Source organism: Patella vulgata, chromosome 8, assembly GCF_932274485.2.
Source record: "Patella vulgata chromosome 8, xgPatVulg1.2, whole genome shotgun sequence".
NCBI lineage: Eukaryota > Metazoa > Mollusca > Gastropoda > Patellidae > Patella > Patella vulgata.
In genome coordinates, this window is record NC_065886.2 from 14,462,472 (window position 1) to 14,483,231 (window position 20,760).

At 33.9% G+C, this 20,760-nt stretch overlaps 1 protein-coding gene across 3 annotated transcripts; it reads left to right on the forward strand.

Annotated features, from left to right (window-relative positions):
* Nucleotides 1–8,824: 8,824 nt before the first annotated feature.
* On the forward strand, nt 8,825–20,178 carry LOC126829330 (probable dolichyl pyrophosphate Glc1Man9GlcNAc2 alpha-1,3-glucosyltransferase). 3 transcript variants are annotated; one of them, XM_050559124.2, is made up of 13 exons: nt 8,825–8,911; nt 10,263–10,341; nt 11,054–11,247; nt 12,506–12,630; nt 13,036–13,103; nt 13,646–13,772; nt 14,214–14,317; nt 15,511–15,631; nt 17,096–17,235; nt 17,743–17,885; nt 18,618–18,715; nt 19,190–19,262; nt 19,910–20,178. In XM_050559124.2, the coding sequence occupies exons 1-13, from the start codon at nt 8,847–8,849 to the stop codon at nt 20,145–20,147; spliced, it is 1,575 nt and encodes a 524-aa protein (XP_050415081.2). In that variant the 5' UTR covers nt 8,825–8,846; the 3' UTR covers nt 20,148–20,178. The 3 variants fall into 3 exon arrangements, with proteins under 3 accessions (XP_050415081.2, XP_055958738.1, XP_050415083.2); XM_050559126.2 differs by lacking the exon at nt 8,825–8,911 and adding an exon at nt 9,226–9,376; XM_056102763.1 differs by lacking the exon at nt 19,910–20,178 and having other exon boundaries at nt 19,190–19,266.
* Nucleotides 20,179–20,760: the final 582 nt, after the last annotated feature.

A 20,760-nucleotide genomic window follows, 5' to 3' on the forward strand; every position in this document is an offset into this window, starting at 1 on the left:
TATGTGGAATCAGATACAGTAAGTATAATTATTAACATGGCCCAGGGATTGTTAAAGCTAGAGGATGTCGATGTGTTGGCATTATAAACAGTAGTATCGTTCATTTGTACCTTTAATATACACTAAAGTACCAATGATCTGTGTAGGTTAGGCTATTCCAAGATGTCAACTTACTATACACAGTCTCATGGTTCACATTGCATGGATCAATTGCAAATCAGAAGGGTTCTTGTGGTTCTCAGACAATCTTTGGTTCGTTTGTTTCTGAGGTTTTACGTCCATTTCCTCCAAGGGTGATATCGTAGACAGGACAATCCTTAAAAATAAAAGGAAGATATTGATTAAATGTTGTTTTGTTCTGTTTTTTTTCAGTTGTTAGGTAGTCGTGTTGTAGAGAAACATCGATTTTGTGTGTTAGAAATACAGGAATGTTTTGAGACCTATTATATGAGAAAAGATCAAGCTGAACAGGTAATATACAAACCCAGAGTCTTTGATCCTTTCTGTAATCTTTCATATGTAAATACTGTGGGCATATTTTGCATGAAAGATGCAAAAATTTCTTTCTTAAGTTGGAATCCAATCTAGTCAACAGCCTGCAGTTGTCATGAAAACAGTCCGGTCAACAGTCTGCAATTGTCATGGAAACAAGTGAGGTCAAGTTGGGTTCCAGTGTATTACATCTGGTCAACAGTCTGTAATTGAAACAGTCAGGTCAAAAGTCTGTAGTTGTCATGGAAACAGTTTTGTAAAGGGTGTCATGTATTCCTGGGTCTTTCCGCCATTTTCAATAATGCAACTTTTTACTTACAGGAATTTATTTTATGCTTTTACCCATTTTATGCCTTCTTCATAATGAAAAATAATCTTAGTAAAATCAGCCTGTCCATAATATCAATGTATTGGACATTAAAAAGCTAATAAACAACATCCTGTGTACGATATTTTGATTCATAGTGAGTCTATACCATTATAGTAATGATATCTAAATGATGAGGTGAATATATCCATGGGTTATACCTGGTGTTTGGGGTACATGTAGAAATGGTTCCACTACTGATGTCTTCCGCCTTACTCCAGCCACAGTAGTGGCTCGTCCTACAGAGTGCCTTTGCGCAAGTTTTTTAGTCAAATCACTACAAAAAGGTTACTGGCCTATAGCTCCCTTAATTTACACATAAACTGACCCAAAACAGTACTGCACATAGCTTAACATATAATAAATCAATTCCTATTGAAATAAAGGTGAAGCCTTACCGCATAATTATATGATTTGATGAAACCCAACTGCTACGCGAAATTTCAATTGGATGGTGTCATGGCGGCTTGCTTGCGTAATACGTCATTACAAGAAACATCGCTATGCAAATGTAGAACACATAACCACAAAGAAAAACTGTTCGGTAACTATTTTAGTGGTCCAGTCTTCACTATTTGTCATAGAATTACTTATTCCAATACAAACTGTAATGATATGTGTTGACAATTGTGCGTTTGAACCTATTTGAACTTGCGTAAGGATTCTTAGACTGTATCAATTGTAACGTTAAACACACAGTTTAACGTTACAAGTATAGTAACTAGGGTACATGTTGATAATATATTTATATATTTACAGAGTTTAGAATCGTTGAAATCTAATATAAAACAACAATCATTGTTTGATGGTGTTACCATGTCAACCAGTGGAGATGAACAGGTAATTTACCTTCTACAAGATTTTATGTAATCTTGTACACTTCAGATTTGATGTAATTGTTTCTATTCAAGGTATTGTGTAATTGTGTACTCAAGATGTTATGAAATTATGTACACTCAAGATGTTATGTAATTCTTTATACTAAAGATGTTATGTAATTCTTTATACTAAAGATGTTATGTAATTGTGTATATTCCAGATTTCATGTAATTCTGTATACACATTAGAAACTAATTTTGGAATAACAATTACTGGTTTATTAACATGCAATTCTGTATACTCAAGAGAGCTAGTTAAATGGAAATTTATAGAATCTTTTTGAGTGATATTAAGAGATCCAGGTTTATAAAAATATTATTCTCCCTTGTGTAATCTGTACTGCATATTGATGGTGCCATTTGATTTTATGGAGAAGATATAATCAAGACTTGAGACCATATATGGTCCTCATAAGATATATTTGTTGACAAGACTAATTAATGTTCTGTACATGTTATATTTTCAGAAGGTAGATTTATGTCGTAAACTGTACAAGCTTATTTTTCAACTGGTTCAATTTTTTGAGAGTTATTTAAAATTATTAGAAGTCTTCCGATCTGTCACCCGCACACCACAGGTAAATGATGGTTTATTTCAAATCATTTAAACATACATTATGCAAGAGCTAAATCTGCCTATTGCAGGTCTTTCTTTAGGCCTGAAATGTTTTCTAAATTATTAATTAGACATTAAATCAAGAAGTGGATAATTGAGACTATGTACTTTATTGTACTGACTTTAGTAATGATGATCGAGGCTAAATTCTTGGTTCAGAGTGGATCAATTTGACATTTTCAGCAAATTCCCTTTACATTATCTAGTTTTTATCTATTATAGTAAGAACTGCCAGCTCTTTATCTAATCTCCAATAATGTATCTTTAACCTTTGTATTACTACATTCAAGGATATGTAAACTTTCAAAGTTTTGTTTGCCCGCGAATGCAAGACATATTTTAGATGACCAAGTTCGAACATCTATGTAGTTTACCTTTTTCAGTGATAACAAGATCTAAAACTTGTCAATTTGATTAAAATACAGATCTATATTTCGTTTCGTTTTTTTATACTTTCGATGGTCTACACTACATGAAGATCTGACAAGTTGTAGCGATAGGTCGCATCAGAGGTCATACGAGCGGCTTTTGACCCTATGATGTCAGACATTTGATTAACAAATCAGCATTGATGTTTCTAATGGATTACCCACAGTTCCGTGCAAAACATGCCTAAAGCTTGCTGTAACAGATCGTTTCATTGACTAATCCCTAACACCATCCAGAACATGTCAATGATAACAACTCTTCCAGACCCTAGTGTAGTAAAGACAAGTAAAACGAAATTTTGAACTATAAAAAACAAAACGAAATAGGATTTGTGTTTTAATCAGATTGAAAACTTGTTTTCATCAATATCATCAATGGTAGACATGTCATCACAAATTACATTAATAATTAATATATATATTATCATTATTATCATTAGGTGGTAGATATGTCATTACAAGCTACATCATTACAAGTAGAGATGTCTACAGCTCTACAGGAACTAGAGAATGGACAAGCGTCTCCGTTTAATGTGGATTTTAAAGCTGTAAATAAACAAGAAGCTATAACAAGTCTAGCTGAATATCTACAGACACAGCAATATTTAAAAGCTGTACAACTATTACGATCTTTCAGGTGAGTTTCATATGTTTAATGCCCTACTTTTCTGCTCAAACACAGCTAATGAAGACAGGCATACACCATGCAGTGTGCTATGAAGGACATTGTGCCCAAACAACCTACTTCTATTTCAAATACCAACTATCAAGTATTCTTTTACATGCATGCCAACATGTTCACAGGACGTTATTGGGTTTTCATCCCATCCAAACCACTGACAATTTGAAACAATGCTGGAAAATCGTTTCTCTGCCAACCCCGGATCTATGTGAGTATCATAATATAATAATGTATAAAATTCATGTCAATCTTATTACAGATCATTATGGCCCAATGATGTATTTGGTATGACATCAGAGGATGATGTGGTGGCATTGCTCAATATATATTGTAGTAGTTTGTCCGACAAAAAAACAGGTAATAAATGATTGATTGATTAATAAATATTAATGTATACATGAGATAAGTTATATTTATAGCACGGCTTTCATGAGTTAACAGGTTTAACCAGAGGCTGAAGGCCAAGGGGTTAAACCTGTTAACGAATGAAGCATGCTATAAATGACTTGTAACATGCTTATTGTTATTGCACAGAAAACCCATTCCACTTCTCTGTATGATTTCTACTAAAACTAGTGTAAACCAGCAATAGTGTGCAATAACATTGAAGATGTCTAGTTATTGCACGGTTAAGCTCCACCCAATCTACTAGAGGAAAAACAATCTGCTTATTCAACGAAAAGAACAAAGGAAGATTTCCCATCCATGTTACAATTGAAGTTCATTGAATCAGGGAATATAGGTGTATTGTGGGTGAATAGAAGAGGGGGGGTCAGTTATAAATAATTACCTAATATTAATGAATGAGAAAGATTGCTGTATCAAATATACAAGGGTAGGTGTTCACATCCACTTTCTCAAGTTGAAATAATTCAGTTGGATGTTCCTGTAATATGTAGAATTACTTCCTTCAATTAACTCCCAGTGTTATCTGTTTCAAGCAGCAGTATCATCATCCAAATCCAAGGGTAAATTGAACCCTTGTATTGATGAACTAATATTTGAAAGCCTAAAGTACAAATAACATGGTCTGTTTAATATATTAAAGTATAAAAAACAATTTTATTTACAAAAAAGAGAACCAAAACAAGAATTGAAAACAAAGTGCTTGAAAAAGTTTAGTGTAGCAACTTTCAACTGTGTCTCGAGAATTTTAAATTCTATATGACATCGGTTTTTTTTAAAAAAAACACAACACAGTTTATATGGAAAAACAATCACTGGTTTATACACATAAAGCACGAGGTTTCGACAAGTACTCTCTTATCGTTTTCAAGTACAAAGAGAATACTTGTCGAAACGTCGTCGTGCTATATGTGTATATTCAGTGATTGTTTTCCATATAAATTATGTTGTGTTTTTTAATGTGCTCAATCGTTAAATGCCACTCAAGGATTATATTGGTCTTCTTATTTAAATTACGACTGTGTACAATTCAACGGCTGAGAGATGCTGATTCAGCACCCATTGATAATCATGAAAACTGTATGCGTTACATAGATTTATTTATCATCAACTTACACATAAGTTATATCGCTGACACATGAAATCCTTGTTACATTTCACTGTTATAACTTTTATTTTCAGGAATTTTTGTGTTAACCAGAACCGACTTGGACTTGAACCACCTTCATTCTCATCTTATGAATATTCATCTGAAATTATCAACAGCATGGCCGCCATCTTTATCATCTACTGCTACAACTCCCACTCGTTTAACAGAGGTTGTTCTAAAACAATCTGATTCCAGTACTTTATGACTAGCATCTGATAATTCACAGTTACAACTTTCTGTGTTCCAAGATGAAATTTTTAAATTCTAGTCAAAATTTATTATATCTTTCATTTATGTTACACTGATTTTTTTTTTCTATAATTTTTGTACTACCATGGCATATGTTAACTTATTATATATATCATATAGAGTTCATGTCATTGTACATTTATACAAATGCTTTTAGATTCAAATTTGTGTTCTAAATTATTTTTTTCTGTAAATGTGGAAATTAACTCACTGTTGGATGATTTTGTTACTAAGCAGTTTTCTGGTCCATTGTTGTGGATAATCTATACTTTAAAAGGTTTCACTATTATACAGATGGTGGTCTAATGGTCTAATGTATGTGATTTAGATCATAAGGACTGTCATTGAGTAAAGGGGTGTGGTTTTGATCCCACATTTGTACATAAGGAGCAGGGTTGCCTGCTTAACCTCATGGGTTTTCTCCGGGCCCTCTGGGTTCCTCCCTCTGCTTAAGACCCACTAAGCACAAAATATTGAAATAAAATTTACCATATGTTAGTCCCCGAAAGGACCTAGCTTTTGTTGAATGGTCGTTAACCACCATTTCTCTCTATATACATGTATAATGAAGATGTAGATTAGTGGACCTCAATATCAGCATTATAGTGAAGCCCGGTTGTATTTATAATCTCTCCACAAACTGTGGTTGTTATTTTCAATTGCATGTTAGTATTATTTAAATTTTTACTGCTTTAAACAAATAAAAACTGTGTATGATTTTCCTCACTATTCGAAGTGTGAAGTTGTATTGATGACCTGTCTGCCAAAATGTGCAATATGGTTATACCAAATTCTTTGTCAGGTCACTTAACAGTATAGGCTTAAGTAGTTCAGTGTTTAACGCAAAAACCTCTGGTTTTCTGTTGTATGATTTAATAAATTATGGTTGTTCAGCTTTGTGAGGTTTGTCCATTCAGTGTAATTTCTATATTTTGGTTATGAAGCTGACTTTATTTATGTCCATAGAACTATTTATTTCTCCTACAAGGAACAGTCAATTTCATTTTTGTATTTTTATTTTCACTCTGTCTTTGTTTTATTTTAATAATATCTATTAAAGATTTTTATTATCATTTCTTTTTGTAACTAACTCTATTAATACTGAAACAAATATTAAAGTCCTGATGTGCCATTTGTTTCGCTCAAATATCAAATTGTCCACTGCTAAATACATGCTAAATATATACTCAGATTGATTATCTAATTATGAAAACAAAATCAAAATACCAACTCTAGATAATCCTCTGACGCCGATTTAATCGGATTTAAAACTAGGCCCATCAAGTTTCTCTGCTACCAATAAAAGATGGCAGTGTCTTGTTGCGCTGAGTAGCATAGATTGATGAAATTTCAATTCCACATATCTTTGTAAATACTGAACGGAATTGAATTGTAATTGGACCGATATTTCTATTAACGATTCATTCTTTACATAATTGTTTAAAATGCTGCATCGGGACTTTAAGTAATATGTCTTTAAGCTGCTCCATTCAAATATTCATAGTGGAATCAACCAAATATTACTAATGGAGATATTTGAATAGCACTGACTTGTATCAAACTTATTAATATATATAGCCCCCAAAATTTAAGCTTTGGTTATTTAAATACTTTTATGACTGTATATATCTGAACAGGCAGCAGAATGGCAGAGCTGTAAGTCCTCAGTTCTTAGGACATTATGTTCAAATCTCAGGATTTTATGTATAGAAGAACTCAGTCCAAACGGGCTAAACACCTAGAATGAAGCAAAACATTTGGGGGTTTGAATAAAGCTAATTTGATATGGAGATTGGGGAGCAATATACATGCAACAGATTAAAATATGTTGAATCTTGAATGATTAAAAATTTGAAAATGTTCTGTTCAGATTTTATTTTGCACGAAAGATCAGATAATAGATCAGAATGTACAGGTGTATTCAAAGATAAGACCCGTCTTCATTAGCCCAGGTTAGGAGCAGAACAGTAGGACGTTAAACCCCATTTCATTTGATTTCAAAGATAAGAGTCACTTATTTTTAAAAAAATGATTTCCAACACCAAATATTTAATTTCTGTATTTGGACGGCAACTAAAAAGAGAAATCTGATTGACTGATTCTGTAGTTATTTGCCATGTGTGATATCTAGGTCCCTGAGGCCATTTATGTGTATTCTTTGTTTTTTTCAGGGAATTGATGGGTGGTCATATGAACAGGTTTCACTGTATTAATACTATAATTATTTTCATGAATTTGCTATTTATTTAGGATGCTCTTTCAAGTTTTTGTATACATTTAATATTATACAATCTATAATAATTTATAGAATTAAAAAAAAAAAGCTTGAATGATTTTGATTTTCAGTTATTTTTAATTTAGAGTATGTAACTATGCCAGTTATCTATTAAATCTAACTCAAACAGAGTTGGTGTTCGACCCCGGTGTTGGCCGAAAAAGTTCATCCATATTTTCAGCCGTGCTTCCCTCTTGTCAGTGATACAGGACAGAGGGCCTGACAAGGGAAAACATAGTCAATAGGATGATACAAAAAATCTGAGGTCCTGTGTACACTACACATTCAAGGCATTGGCATGCACGTAAAATATTGGAATTCAATATAAGAGTAGGTAGTAGCTCCACTGTCCTGGCAAAATTGCCCTAATAGAACACTGTACGGTGTATGTCCATGTTCAAGTCCAAATAGCCATGGTTTTGATTCAAGCTGTAGGGTCGCCTGCTCAAGGTGCTCCAGTTTCCTCCCACTGTACCTACACATACATTGAACCGATATGAGGTTGTTTGTATTACAGTTTTGAGTGGACGTTAATGCCCATCTTTTATTATCATTACTTTTTCTTTCTCAATCCCTGTAAATGCTGCTGACATTTTATGTGCCACTATTTAAAGGAGCTAAATCGCTAACATTTGGGACCTAGAAATTGACACAAGTGGGTCGCAACTCATATAATACTGTAATATGTATGTATATAAACTGATATACATTCAATGGTTTCCGTTTTTACTCTAATTTCAAATCAGTTATGTTCCGCGAAATAAGCCCACAGTCTCAATCGAATGCAAATTTCTAGCGCCTGGTTATTCCAGTCTACATACGCCGTTTGGTTTGGTGCAATATGTCTAGCCTGGTTCCTCGAGTCTCTTGCTAGAACTGGGGCTGAAACGCATTATGGTACACGATTCGTGTACCAATGGCAAAATGTTTATTTTGTCTTAAATATTGGATATCAGAAGCCCATCTTTTTCCGGTAAGATCACAGCATCAATGTTGATTTAAATTGACAAATAATTTGTGTTTTCAATGTTGAAGATTTTGGATGATATTGAGTTAGAGACTTAGCTACTTTTTGGATCAGTGTGTAAAGGCTCTAATAAAATCACATCAGATCACACAAATATTTTGTAAAATGGGACAACGCACAAAGTGATGTTCATAATCCGTAGTCAATCCGTATTAAACCTAGATAGCTCTTTGATGGTTAAATCACAAAAGGTATTCATTTGATCGTCCAGTACGTTTTCATTAAAAAGCAAGAACAATTTTGCGTCTTGGCAATCAAGACTGAACAGATTTTAAAGATGGCTGCTATTTATGTCGTGGCGGCTGCTGTAACTTGTTTCAAATTACTTTTGATACCTTCGTAGTAGGTTTTGCATTACAAACAATTCGTAGGGTTATATCTACTATATCTATTTTGATCGCAGTTGTTTTTGATGCTTTGTCATATGTTTAAATACAATTTCATTCCATTTGATGTCACTTGTTTATATTTTCTGTTGACTTTTGGGTTGAAATACAGTTACCTCCCTTTACGCCATAAAAGAGAAAAGAAGGGGAGGGTGTTAACGCCCACTCGACACAAACTAGGTTATTTCGGGACTAATATATGGTTTATTTTTATTTTAAAAATTTGCTTGTGCTTAGGGATCTTTAGCAGTGGGAGCAAACTTCGGACCCGGAGAAAACCCACGAGGTTTGACAGGCGACCCTAGGCGTACTCCTTGTCACGTACTACCGGGGAATCGAATGCATGCCTGTTGACTCAATGACAGCCCTTAGGATGCAACACGCACACGCTAACCATCTGTCCATATACCCCCTTTACCCCGTAAGTCATGATTGAGTAATAATATTTTAATTAATCTAATTCAAGAAAAAAAGTTTATTAATATATAGTTGTTTTTGTAAAGCTAGACACAATTTTGTTATTCTGTGTTTCAATTCAGCATTATTTTATGTTGGGGTAGCATGTTTTACACACCACAAATGGCATTAGTACAACTTCGATATTGATTTTCCTCACTGAACAACTGGCTTTATTTCAATATTTGAACATTCTTTGTCAGGTGTTTAAATACAGGTTTATTCGGGTTGATCAGTTAATGGCACTTGTTGTTTTCTGGTTAGAGAGCCGCGACAGCTCAGTGATTTTCCGGTGTGTTCTACCTTTGTCAAGGTTGCAGAGCAGAGGCTGAGAGGGCTGGGCAAAGAACAGAATCTAATGAGATCCTGCCTGCACGTAAAAGAACCTTTGGCATTCGGAATTTGAAATAAGAGGAAACTGCAGTGCTGTTGTCCAGGAAAAATTACCCTCTCAGTGCAAAGCATGGTGTATACCCTACCCGTATGGTGTATGCCCTGCCCGTATGGTGTATGCCCTGCTCGTATGGTGCAGAAAAGTAGTGAAGTTAAACCCCATTTTCTTTCATTTCAATTTTACTGGTGATTTTTGGGGGAGAACTAAACCAACAAAGCAAAAGATATCTAGAGAAACCACCATTTTATGTACATGGAAGTAGCATAAAAATGAAAATTGATGTATTCTCTGGTCATGGTTATGTCTAGCCTTTGGTCCACACATCAGCATAATTTTAACCAATCTCAAAAAATTCATTAAATGCTGAATTTCCTGATTGCCAACCACTCTATCACTTTTATTTAAATGAAACTGAGAACAGCATAATTTCATGCCCCAATTTATTTTTGATTTACAGTCGGTCAACAGATTTTGAAGTTCACAGAAATTGGTTGGCTATTACCCACAGTTTACCAATAAGACAGTGGTATACCGATGTAAGTACTTTATTGTAGCTTATAAGAGTTGAAATTCAGAACTCACTGTGCTTAATACTATCATTGTATTACATGCATGGTACAGAAGAACAGTATTCATTTAATATAGCAGTTGACTATTTGGGCTTTTTGGCTAATTCGAAATTATCTGTTGAATAATTTTTGTGTTTTAGGCCGTCAAACTTGGGCCCCGGGTGAATTGGACCTGGCCCCAGGCGAATCGTGCTTAGTATGTGGTATCAAATTAACCAGCATGACCCCATGAATGTTTTAGGTCATTGAATTTGGGCCACAGGTTAATTTGGGTCCCAGGCGAATCAGGCCCCCCATCCCGCTCGGACGAATTTTTTCCACTGGCGAAGCCGGGTATCCTACTATTTTACTATAAATCTTGCAACATGTGCGCACAATACTTTTAGTATTTGATTGTTGATTAGCAATATCACAGTGATTGTTTATCTCTGAACCTTCCAATTCATGTTACTTAATACCATTAGCTCCACCAACAAACAATATGTGTGGGTTAGGGTGGTTTTTTTTTTGATTACTGAAACAAATAAGGTACCAGACAAAAGCGGGTACTGAATAAATCTGTGACACCATTCTGTAAGGCAGAAGTAGACCCAAAGTGGCCATAATTTTTTTATCTCTAAATTTGTGTGGAAATTGGCATAAAACACATGGTTACCTGAGATTATCTCTTTATTTTCAGAAAACATCAGAATGGACATTAGATTACCCTCCATTGTTTGCCTGGATGGAGTTTTTCCTCTCACAAATAGCTAAACATTTTGATCCTGAAATGTTGAGAGTGAAAAATCTGAACTATGCAAGTGATGCCACCATCTTGTTTCAAAGACTGACAGTCATTGTTACAGATTTCATGTATCTGTTTGCTGCTAAAAAGTATGTCTTATTTTTATTTCACCCACCCATTTGATGTAAACTGTCCAGTACATGTATATATCATTTGATGTAAACTGTCTAATATGTATCATTTGATGTAAACTGTCCAGTACATGTATATATCATTTGATGTAAACTGTCCAGTACATGTATATATCATTTGATGTAAACTGTCTAATATGTATCATTTGATGTAAACTGTCCAGTATGTATCATTTGATGTAAACTGTCTAGTGTGTATCATTTGACATAAACTGCCCAGTGCGTATCATTTGCAAGTCTAGAAAAAGGCCATGTAACAGACATTGTCAGGTTCAAATTTCAGGCATTGTAAGGCACAATTCTTCTAGCTGAAGCTTGTCATTTTGTCAGTTGGGTTTTGTCTATATGTATTTTTGCAACCCGATTAAAACACAGATCCTATTTCGTTTCGTTTTTATAGTTCAAAATTTCGTTTTACTTGTCTTTACTACACTAGTCTATCCCATCGAAAGTATAAAAAACAAAACAAAATATAGATCTGTATTTTAATTAGATTGGTATTTTTGTTGATATTTTTAATACATGTCCGGCGGCACTAAGTTAAAAAATGTCGAGGGCATCTTCAGTAGTGCTTGATATTTTGTAAGATTAAACTAAAGTCACTACCAGTATTTCCCGGTCTGATCATATGAATCAGTTTAACCACAGAATGGATCCACATTTCTCCATCAAGCTTTCTTGAGACAGTATTTTTGCTTCTTCAAGAAATGATATCACAATTTAACTTTTGATTTTGTAACATCAAAGTTTAGATTAAAGATGGATTATGTAAGTTTTTAAATGAAGAACTGTCAGTTGTCTCTATAATAGTTAAAAAAAATGGATAATGAAAACGAAATATGCTGAAAATTTCAGTCAAACTACTTACAAATATATGTAATTCTGAGCGGAAATATGGCCGTTTGAAGAACAATATAGCCTTGATTGTCATTTTTTCCACTTGTTTATAAACAATTTCCTGATTATCCATGTTTTAATTAAATTATTAACTGCCAATCGTGTTTATATCTGTGAAAAATCAAAAGCATCGGATGGTCTAGATAGTTGATTATGGACTTGGCGTGAGAATACTTATCTAATTAATGATTTATGTAACAAAAGATCTTCAATAGCCAGATTTATCTCTTACATAATGCATCTTTAAGTGTTGAATGTAAAACAGTAATGAAAAGTGTTTATATTTGACAGAATTTTACATTTAAACTTTATTTTTCAGGTTTTGTGATGTTTGTGTTAAGAAGACTAAAGGCAAAGAATCCGCCTCCAGTAATATTTATCAGAATCCATCTTTAATTATGGCAGTATTATTGATGGCTAATTTTGGTCTTTTGATTGTTGATCGTATCCTTTATATCTATAGATTTCCTTACCACTCAATAAAATATTAATTTGTGTTATTAATTTGTAATAACGAAGACAAAGCTTGCCACAAGGATATAATGTCAACATTTTGATTCTTCATATAAATTACGGGGTTGAACATTTTTTATGCAAAACTTTATTTTGCAAAAAAACAAAACAACACGAAAGTTGAGTGGATTGCCCACATGTTGTAACAAGCCTTCAGATTGTTGAATAGAATTTAGAATTCTAGCATTAGACCTAATGTCAACAATGTTTTAAAAAATGTTTAAATAAAATAATATTGAATCCAGTTGTAGGTTCATGTATTTAGGATTGCAATTGTATCTTTATTCACAGCATATTGTAATAATAAAACTTATAAATCCTTAAATAGTTAAACAGATATTCATTTTCAGTATAATGGTGTATTAATGGGTATATTTATATTATCTATTGTTTGTATATATCAGGTTTGTGAGATTCAGACAATCAATTTTAATTGTTTTATTCAAGGTTTCTCAACAATTCATTGTTATTTGTATTGAAATCTTCTAATGACCCTTGATTCAATAAAATAATCAACATAAGATATAATCCAGTCTAATCTTACAGCCCATGGGTTTAAATTTTGTCAACCAGTCAGTTTTTGACATATTTTGTTTACTTGGATAAGCAAGATATTTTTCCAAACAATATAACAGCTTTTAGCATTATTCCAATAATTATATATATTCATGTGGTATTAAACATAGAAACTATAAATGTAACTGAATATATTGTTTATTTTAATGTTAAATTCCTTGAAATTCTAATTTTATGACATGTAAGCTGGTCAATTACACTGTCAAATATGAGTCCTGATTAGCATCTGACTTGCCTTGTTCTTGTACAAATAAAGCCAGTCAATTTCACTGTCAGTCAGTAAAGTTTGTCAAATATGGAACAAAGTCCAGGTTAGCATGTGATTTGTCTAGTTCTTGTACAAATAAATATTTATTTTTTTTTATTTCAGAACAAGTTTATACAATCAGCTTTATGGTTTAGTATATTATTAAACATGAAACATATTTACCTGTATGTTGCACCTGTGTATTTTGTTTATTTATTAAGATGTTATTGTTATAATCCAAATAAACAAGGTAAGTACTGGTACATTTTTATTTAAAGAGACATTGTCACCAAGAAAGCAAAATTTTGATTAATATTTTGTTTTCTTAATTAAATGTTGCATAACCAATTTGAGTACATTTTAGCATGGATTAAGTTGTGAAAAATTAAATATTGCCCGAAAAGTGAAAATGAAGATCAGTGGCTGTAAATTTTCCATATTTAGATTAAAATTTAAGGATTAAAACCCTTAATTGGTTAGGGAATTAAAACCCTTATTCAGTCAGAAATTTTAAGGATTAAAACCCTTATTTGGTCAGAATCTCTAAGGATTAAAACTCTTATTCGGTCAGAAACTTACACTTGATTTTTGCTCTTTTTTTGCCTTTTTTTTCCCCTGATGTCAGTGCTTGATTGTACAGATTTTCTGTCTAATGTTATTAGTTTGATTTATTTACTATTCTTTTCTTCAGGGAGTAAATTTTCCATTTCATCATTTTCACCGTTAAGATTAATTTATCTTGGTATGATAGTGCTAACAGTATTTGGAATTTCATTTGGTCCTTTTATTTATATGGTAAGATAGTTTTATAAAATAGTTATAGACAAGTCTAAAAGTAATGATTTTTCTTTTATCTGACAAAATGTCAGGCACAATTGAAGCTCTACCTGATATGTTTAAGTTTTGTCTGACGTTTGGGGATCACGTGGCTATGTGGGTAAGACGCTGGCTCGCTAGCCTGGAGGTCGGGTGTTCGATCCCTGCGTTGGCGGAGAAAGTTCATCCAGATTTTCCGGCATGGTTCTCCCTTGTCAGTGATGCAGGAAGAAGGGGCTGACAAGGAAAGCTGTCTAGTCGTTCGGATGGGACGAAAAACCAAGGTCCCGTGTACACATTGGCGTGCACGTAAAAGATCCCTTGGCAGTGGGAATTGGATATAAGAGTAGGCTGTAGTTCGGCTGTCCGGGCAAAATTTCACTCATAGCACACTGTATGGCGTATGCCCGTCTTCATTAGCCCAGTTCGGAGCAAAACAGTAGGATGTTAAACCCCATTTCATTTCATGTCTGACGTTTATTTAACAGATTAACCCAAAAAAAAACACTGAAAAAAGATAAATTCAAATATTTTAGTGAAACTTTTTGATGGAGTTATTGGTCTTGTTTCAAAAATACTGCTCGTTATATTTGTAGACAAACTATCTAAAATAAGCTATTTAATTGAATAGGATAAAACTTGCAAGTTTAATAAAGAAATTTTCTCTTCTTTCATTCTTATTGTATGGTATTAATTATGTACTTGTAAATTGTTCAGGACATAATCCTAAGGAATATGATTACTGTTTATTTTTTAGCTCCTTTTCAACTAGGCTTGGGGAGTTGGATGGCCGAATGATTAGCATGCGCGCGCTGTATCATACGGTCTGCCATTGAGTCAACTGGCAGGGTTTCGATTCCCCGGTTGTACGTGACAAGGAGTAGGGTCGTCTGTCCAACCTCGTGGGTTTTCTCCAGGTCCTCCGGTTTCCTCCCACTGCTAAAGACCCCTACGCGCAAGCGAATGATTGATATAAAATTGAACCATGTGTTAGTCCCGTCTCTCTCTCTCTCTCTCTCTCTCTCTCTCTCAACTAGGCTTCTCTAGTCTATATATCAAGCAATCCTAAGTAACAATCAGTATTTGTATTCCATAGAAGTAAGTCTGGTGTATTTCTAGTTTAGTTATTAATATAAATGCCATTGAAATAAGTTTGTAAATTGTTATTTCAGGGTCAGCTGTCTCAAGTTTTATCACGGTTATTTCCCTTTAAACGAGGTCTGTGTCATGCCTACTGGGCGCCTAACGTCTGGGCATTATACAATATAGCTGATAAAGCTGCTAGTATTATAGGTAAAATAAAATGTATTTCTTACTGTTTAGTATTCTAACACAAGAATAGGGGTTGGATGATATAGTTAATTGTAGGAACCATGCTGACTCAGTGAGCATGGCCCTGGCTCAATAACCAGGATCTGATCCCGGTGTTGCCCGTGTTCTTCAGAATCTTCCAGATTGGTTCCTCGTGTTGGTGGTGAAAGACAGAGGGCCTTGCAAGGGATAGATTGAAAAATGAGGTCCACCTGTGGACTTAGTCACATGCACATAAAAGAACCCTTGATATGTGCAATTTCATGGAAGAGTAGGAAGAAACAACGGCTTCTGGATGTAATTTTCCCTCATAGTACACTGGATATAATTTCCTTCATAGGACTTTGGATGTAATTTACCTCATAGCACACTAGATGTAATTTCCCTAATAGCATACTGGGTGTAATTTCCCTCATAGCACACTGCTAGTAATTTCCCTCATAGCACACTAGATGTAATTTCCCTAATAGCATACTGGGTGTAATTTCCCTCATAGCACACTGCTAATAATTTCCCTCATAGTATACTGGGTGTAATTTCCCTCATAGACACTAGATGTAATTTCCCTCAGCACACTAGATGTAATTTCCCTAATAGCATACTGGGTGTAATTTTCCTCATAGCACACTGGTAGTAATTTCCCTCATAGCATACTGGGTGTAATTTCCCTCATAGACACTGGATGTAATTTCCCTCATAGCACACTGGATGTAATTTCCCTCATCGCACACTGGATGTAAGTTCCCCCATAGCACACTGGATGTAATTTCCTTCATAGCACACTGGGTGTAATTTCCCTCATAGTACGCTGGGTGTAATTTCCCTCATAGCAAGCTGCGTGTAATTTACCTCATAGCACGCTGCGTGTAATTACTACAATGGTAGTAATTTTCATTATAGCACACTGGCTGTAATTTCCCTCATAGCACACTGGATGTAATTTCCTCATTGCACATTGGATGTAATTTGTAATTTCCCTCAAAGCACACTGGATGTAATTTCCCTCATAGCACACTGGCTGTAATTTCCCTCATAGCACACTGGATGTAATTTCCCTCATAGCACACTGTGACTGGCTGTAATTTCCCTCATAGCACACTGGATGTAATTTCCCTCATAGCACACTGTGACTGGCTGTAATTTCCCTCATAGCACACTGGATGTAATTTGTAATTTCCCTCAAAGTACACTGGATGTAATTTCCCTAATAGCACACATGGTGGTGTAGCCCAGTTGGCACAGAAATAAGCTTGAACAGTTAATTGTGGTTATGAAAACATTTTTGACAAGGAATTGGGAACAATGATAGGTTTATAGTCTTAAAATTAAGCACTTGGTCCTGGTTGTGGATAATACAGCAGTAAAAAAAATATTTGTAATATTATTTAATACATGTACCCAATATTTTGGATTATCATGTATATTAAGTTATCTTTTTATTTTTAGGTACCAAATTGAAACTGTTGTCATCAATAGCTGTAGAAGAAGCCTCTATGACAGGTGGATTAGTACAGGAATTTAGTCATACAGTTTTACCATCTATAAAACCTATATATACAGTAATACTTACATTAATAGCTATGTTGGTAAGTATACCCGTTTTAATTTATACAAGATAGTGGTTGGGTGGTCAATTGGCCTTGTGCTTTAGATCATAAGGTCTGTCATAAAGTCAAGTGGTGGGGTTTCAACCCCAAGCATGTATGTGACAAGGACTAGGGTCGTTTGCCACTGCTAAAGACCCCTGATCGCAAACTAATTATTGAAATAACAGTAGCATTTTCGTCTCGAAATGAGTGGACGTTAAACCCCATTTTCACATTGCAAGAACAAATTATTGGTCCATTCCAATCAATATTTATTTTATTATCCTACCGTGATATGGGATCCTTATATCCAATATTTAAGACAAAATGAACATGATTGAGATCATGCTTAAAATTGTCATGGAAAAAATGTGCTTCTTTGTATATTCCGGTCTCCAATATCCCAGTTGGTTCAGAAAAGTAGGAAGTTAAACCCCATTTCATTTATCTTGAATGAATTTCTTATTATATTAAACTGTTATTAATTGATTTCTATTTCATATACAGCCAGCTTTAATACATCTATTTTTAAATCCACAAAAAGGAGGTCAGGGATTTGTGCGTTGTTTGGTTTTGTGTGGTTTTGCATCGTTTTTGTTTGGTTGGCATGTTCATGAGAAAGCTATACTTATTATCATTATACCACTGACGTAAGTAGAATCGACACATTCACTTTTTTTTATTCAGTAAAATGCTATAGAATAATAATGAGTGGTTCATATAGATTTACATGTGAATTTGCTTGTTGCATTTCTTCTCTTCAACACCACTCTTTAATATGAGAGACAGAGACATGGGGTTTAACGTCCTCTCGACACAAATTAGGTCATTTCGGGACTAACATGTGGTTCAATTCTATTTCAATAACTTGCTTGCACGTAGGGGTCTGTAGCAGTGGGAAGAAACCAGAGAACCCAGAGAAAACCCACGTACAAGCGGAAAATCGAAACCACGCCACTTGTCTGAATGACAGACCTTGTGATTTCAAGCGTGGCCGTTAAACCGCCGGAACACCCCCACCCCCACACTTCAGTGCTTAGAAGAGAAAAGAATTAGGTTAATGGCTCATCAACACAATATCTCTGTCATTTTGAGACCAGCTTATAGTAACTTTTATTCTATGGTTACATATGCAATGGGTTGTTGGGGAATTTTGCCCTGTCAGCAGTATTTCTGCCTGTTCTTTTATTTCAAACTACAACCAAGGTGGTTTTATGCTCATCCCAATGTGACGTTCTGATTTTGTTTAATTAAATGTTAAATAATCATTTCAAGTATATTTTAGCATGGATTATGCTGTGGAAAATTTGATATTCCCCCAAAAATGATGCGCAGAGAGATTGATAAGTAAACTTCTAATTTCATTATTTATTTTATGACAGATTATTAATATTAGAGAAGAGAGAAGATGGTAGATTATATTTATTTTTATCAACAATAGGATTCTATTCTTTATTTCCTTTATTGTTTACACAATTTGGTAAGTATACATACAATATATATTATTATACATTACAAGAATTTGTTGTTGATTTATAGACGTGCGACTTGACTTGAAATATTTGACCCGAAACACGACTCTTACTGCATTCATGACAACATAGGACTAAACTGTGACTTGAGGTGTAGCGATTTTGGACTCGACTCGGACTCAAGATCCTGCAACTTGTTCCTACCTCTGTAGATCTGACAACATTCTACAGTTGATATTGTCAGTTGTCCTGTCCGATGTTTCCATAAAACTAATCTATTAATTTTTTTTAAAAATATTTTCATATTTTGCCATTCTTTACAAAAACTATTCTTTTATCTGTTCATACTGAATCCCTGGCAATCAAAATGTTAATTTTTTCAAAGAATTCATAAATTTCCCTGAAATTTAAAATCAATCTTACATAAATTGTCCATAATATAAATCTGTGTTGGTTCTATGTATTTGATTTTTATTTTCCAGAAACACCAATAAAAATAGTGTTGTTGATACTTCACTGTCTGTATTCATTTTCTAGTTTATCTAATATTTATAGGTAAGACAGAATTTTACGTTTCAGTTCATGCAACTGTATTTATGTTGATATTTATGCCTTTAATGGTAGTAGCCTAAATTCAGTATTTTGATAGAATTAGTACCGGTAATAGCCTAAGTTCATTATTTTGATAGATGTAGCCCAAGTTCAGTATTTTGATAAAAGTAGTCTAAGTTTAGTATTTTGATAGAAGTAACCTAAGTACAGAATTTTCATTTTCTCCTATATATGTAGTTGTAACCTTTTTGCATGGGGGAGGGGTCAGTGATTAAGACACTGGCTCACTAACAAGGTCTCAAGAAGGTTCCTGAGGATTTTTCTGCATTGTTTCCCCATGTCAGTGGTACAGGGCCTGACAAGAACAGCTGTCTAGTCATTTGGATGGTATGAAAAACCAAGATCCCATGTGCACTTTAGGAACCCTTGATAGTAGGAATTCAATATAAGAGTAGGTTGTAGTTCCACAGTTTGGGCAAATTTACCTCATAATACACTGAAGCTTAGTTCATAACCCATTTATTATATGTTGATGAAACTTTGTGCACATATCAACAAAGTTATTTATGCTATGTAACTTGACTGGCAAATATGGCTGCAACTGAGAACCCTATGTACCACAACACTGACAAGATGCATTTATTTTTCAGGTCACCAAGTAGCATACTACCAGTTGTATCGTGGTACGAATCTCTGTATTTACTGGGTATAATACCATTAGAACTCTACAACTCATTCATACATCATGTTTTAAAATTAAACATTACTTTACCATTTATACCATTACTATTAACTTCAGTCTACTGTTCTATTGGTGTTTTATATGCCTGGCTCAGATTCTACTCGACAACTTTAAAATCATCAACACATAAAACAAAAACAAGCTAGTTACCAAAAATAAAGATTTTTAATTATACTCTGTCAATGTTTTTGTTGTTTGTACAAGAGACGTCTTGATTTTGATAACTATTCAAGGATTTCTTAGAAAAAAAACTATTTATTGTGATATCCAATTTTTCAAAACATAAAACAATAACAAGCTAGTTACCAAAAATAAAGATTTTTTAATTATACTCTGTCAAAGTTTTGTTGTTTTTACAAGAGACGTATATTATCAGGGTAAATTGAATATAATTTGGATTTTGATAACTATTCAGGGATTTCTTAGAAAAAAATATTTATTGTGATATGCATTCTTTCAAAAGTATGGTACTTTGGCAATAGAATTTATTTATATTTTCCAATACAGTGAACACAGTGCAAACAAACTTAATTTACTATACAATTGTAAATCAAATTCGTAAATCAAATTCTTAATTATCATATTTCATATAGTTCTAAACAAATAATTAACAACGTTTGTGTATATTTTTACAAAGGCTTCTACTTCAAAATTCCGACTGTCGGTCCTGATCGATAACACACTGAAACAAGGAACTGCCACCCTGACGAAAATTCCATGTTCATTTTACACTTCAATGTGCATCCATCACATGAGTAG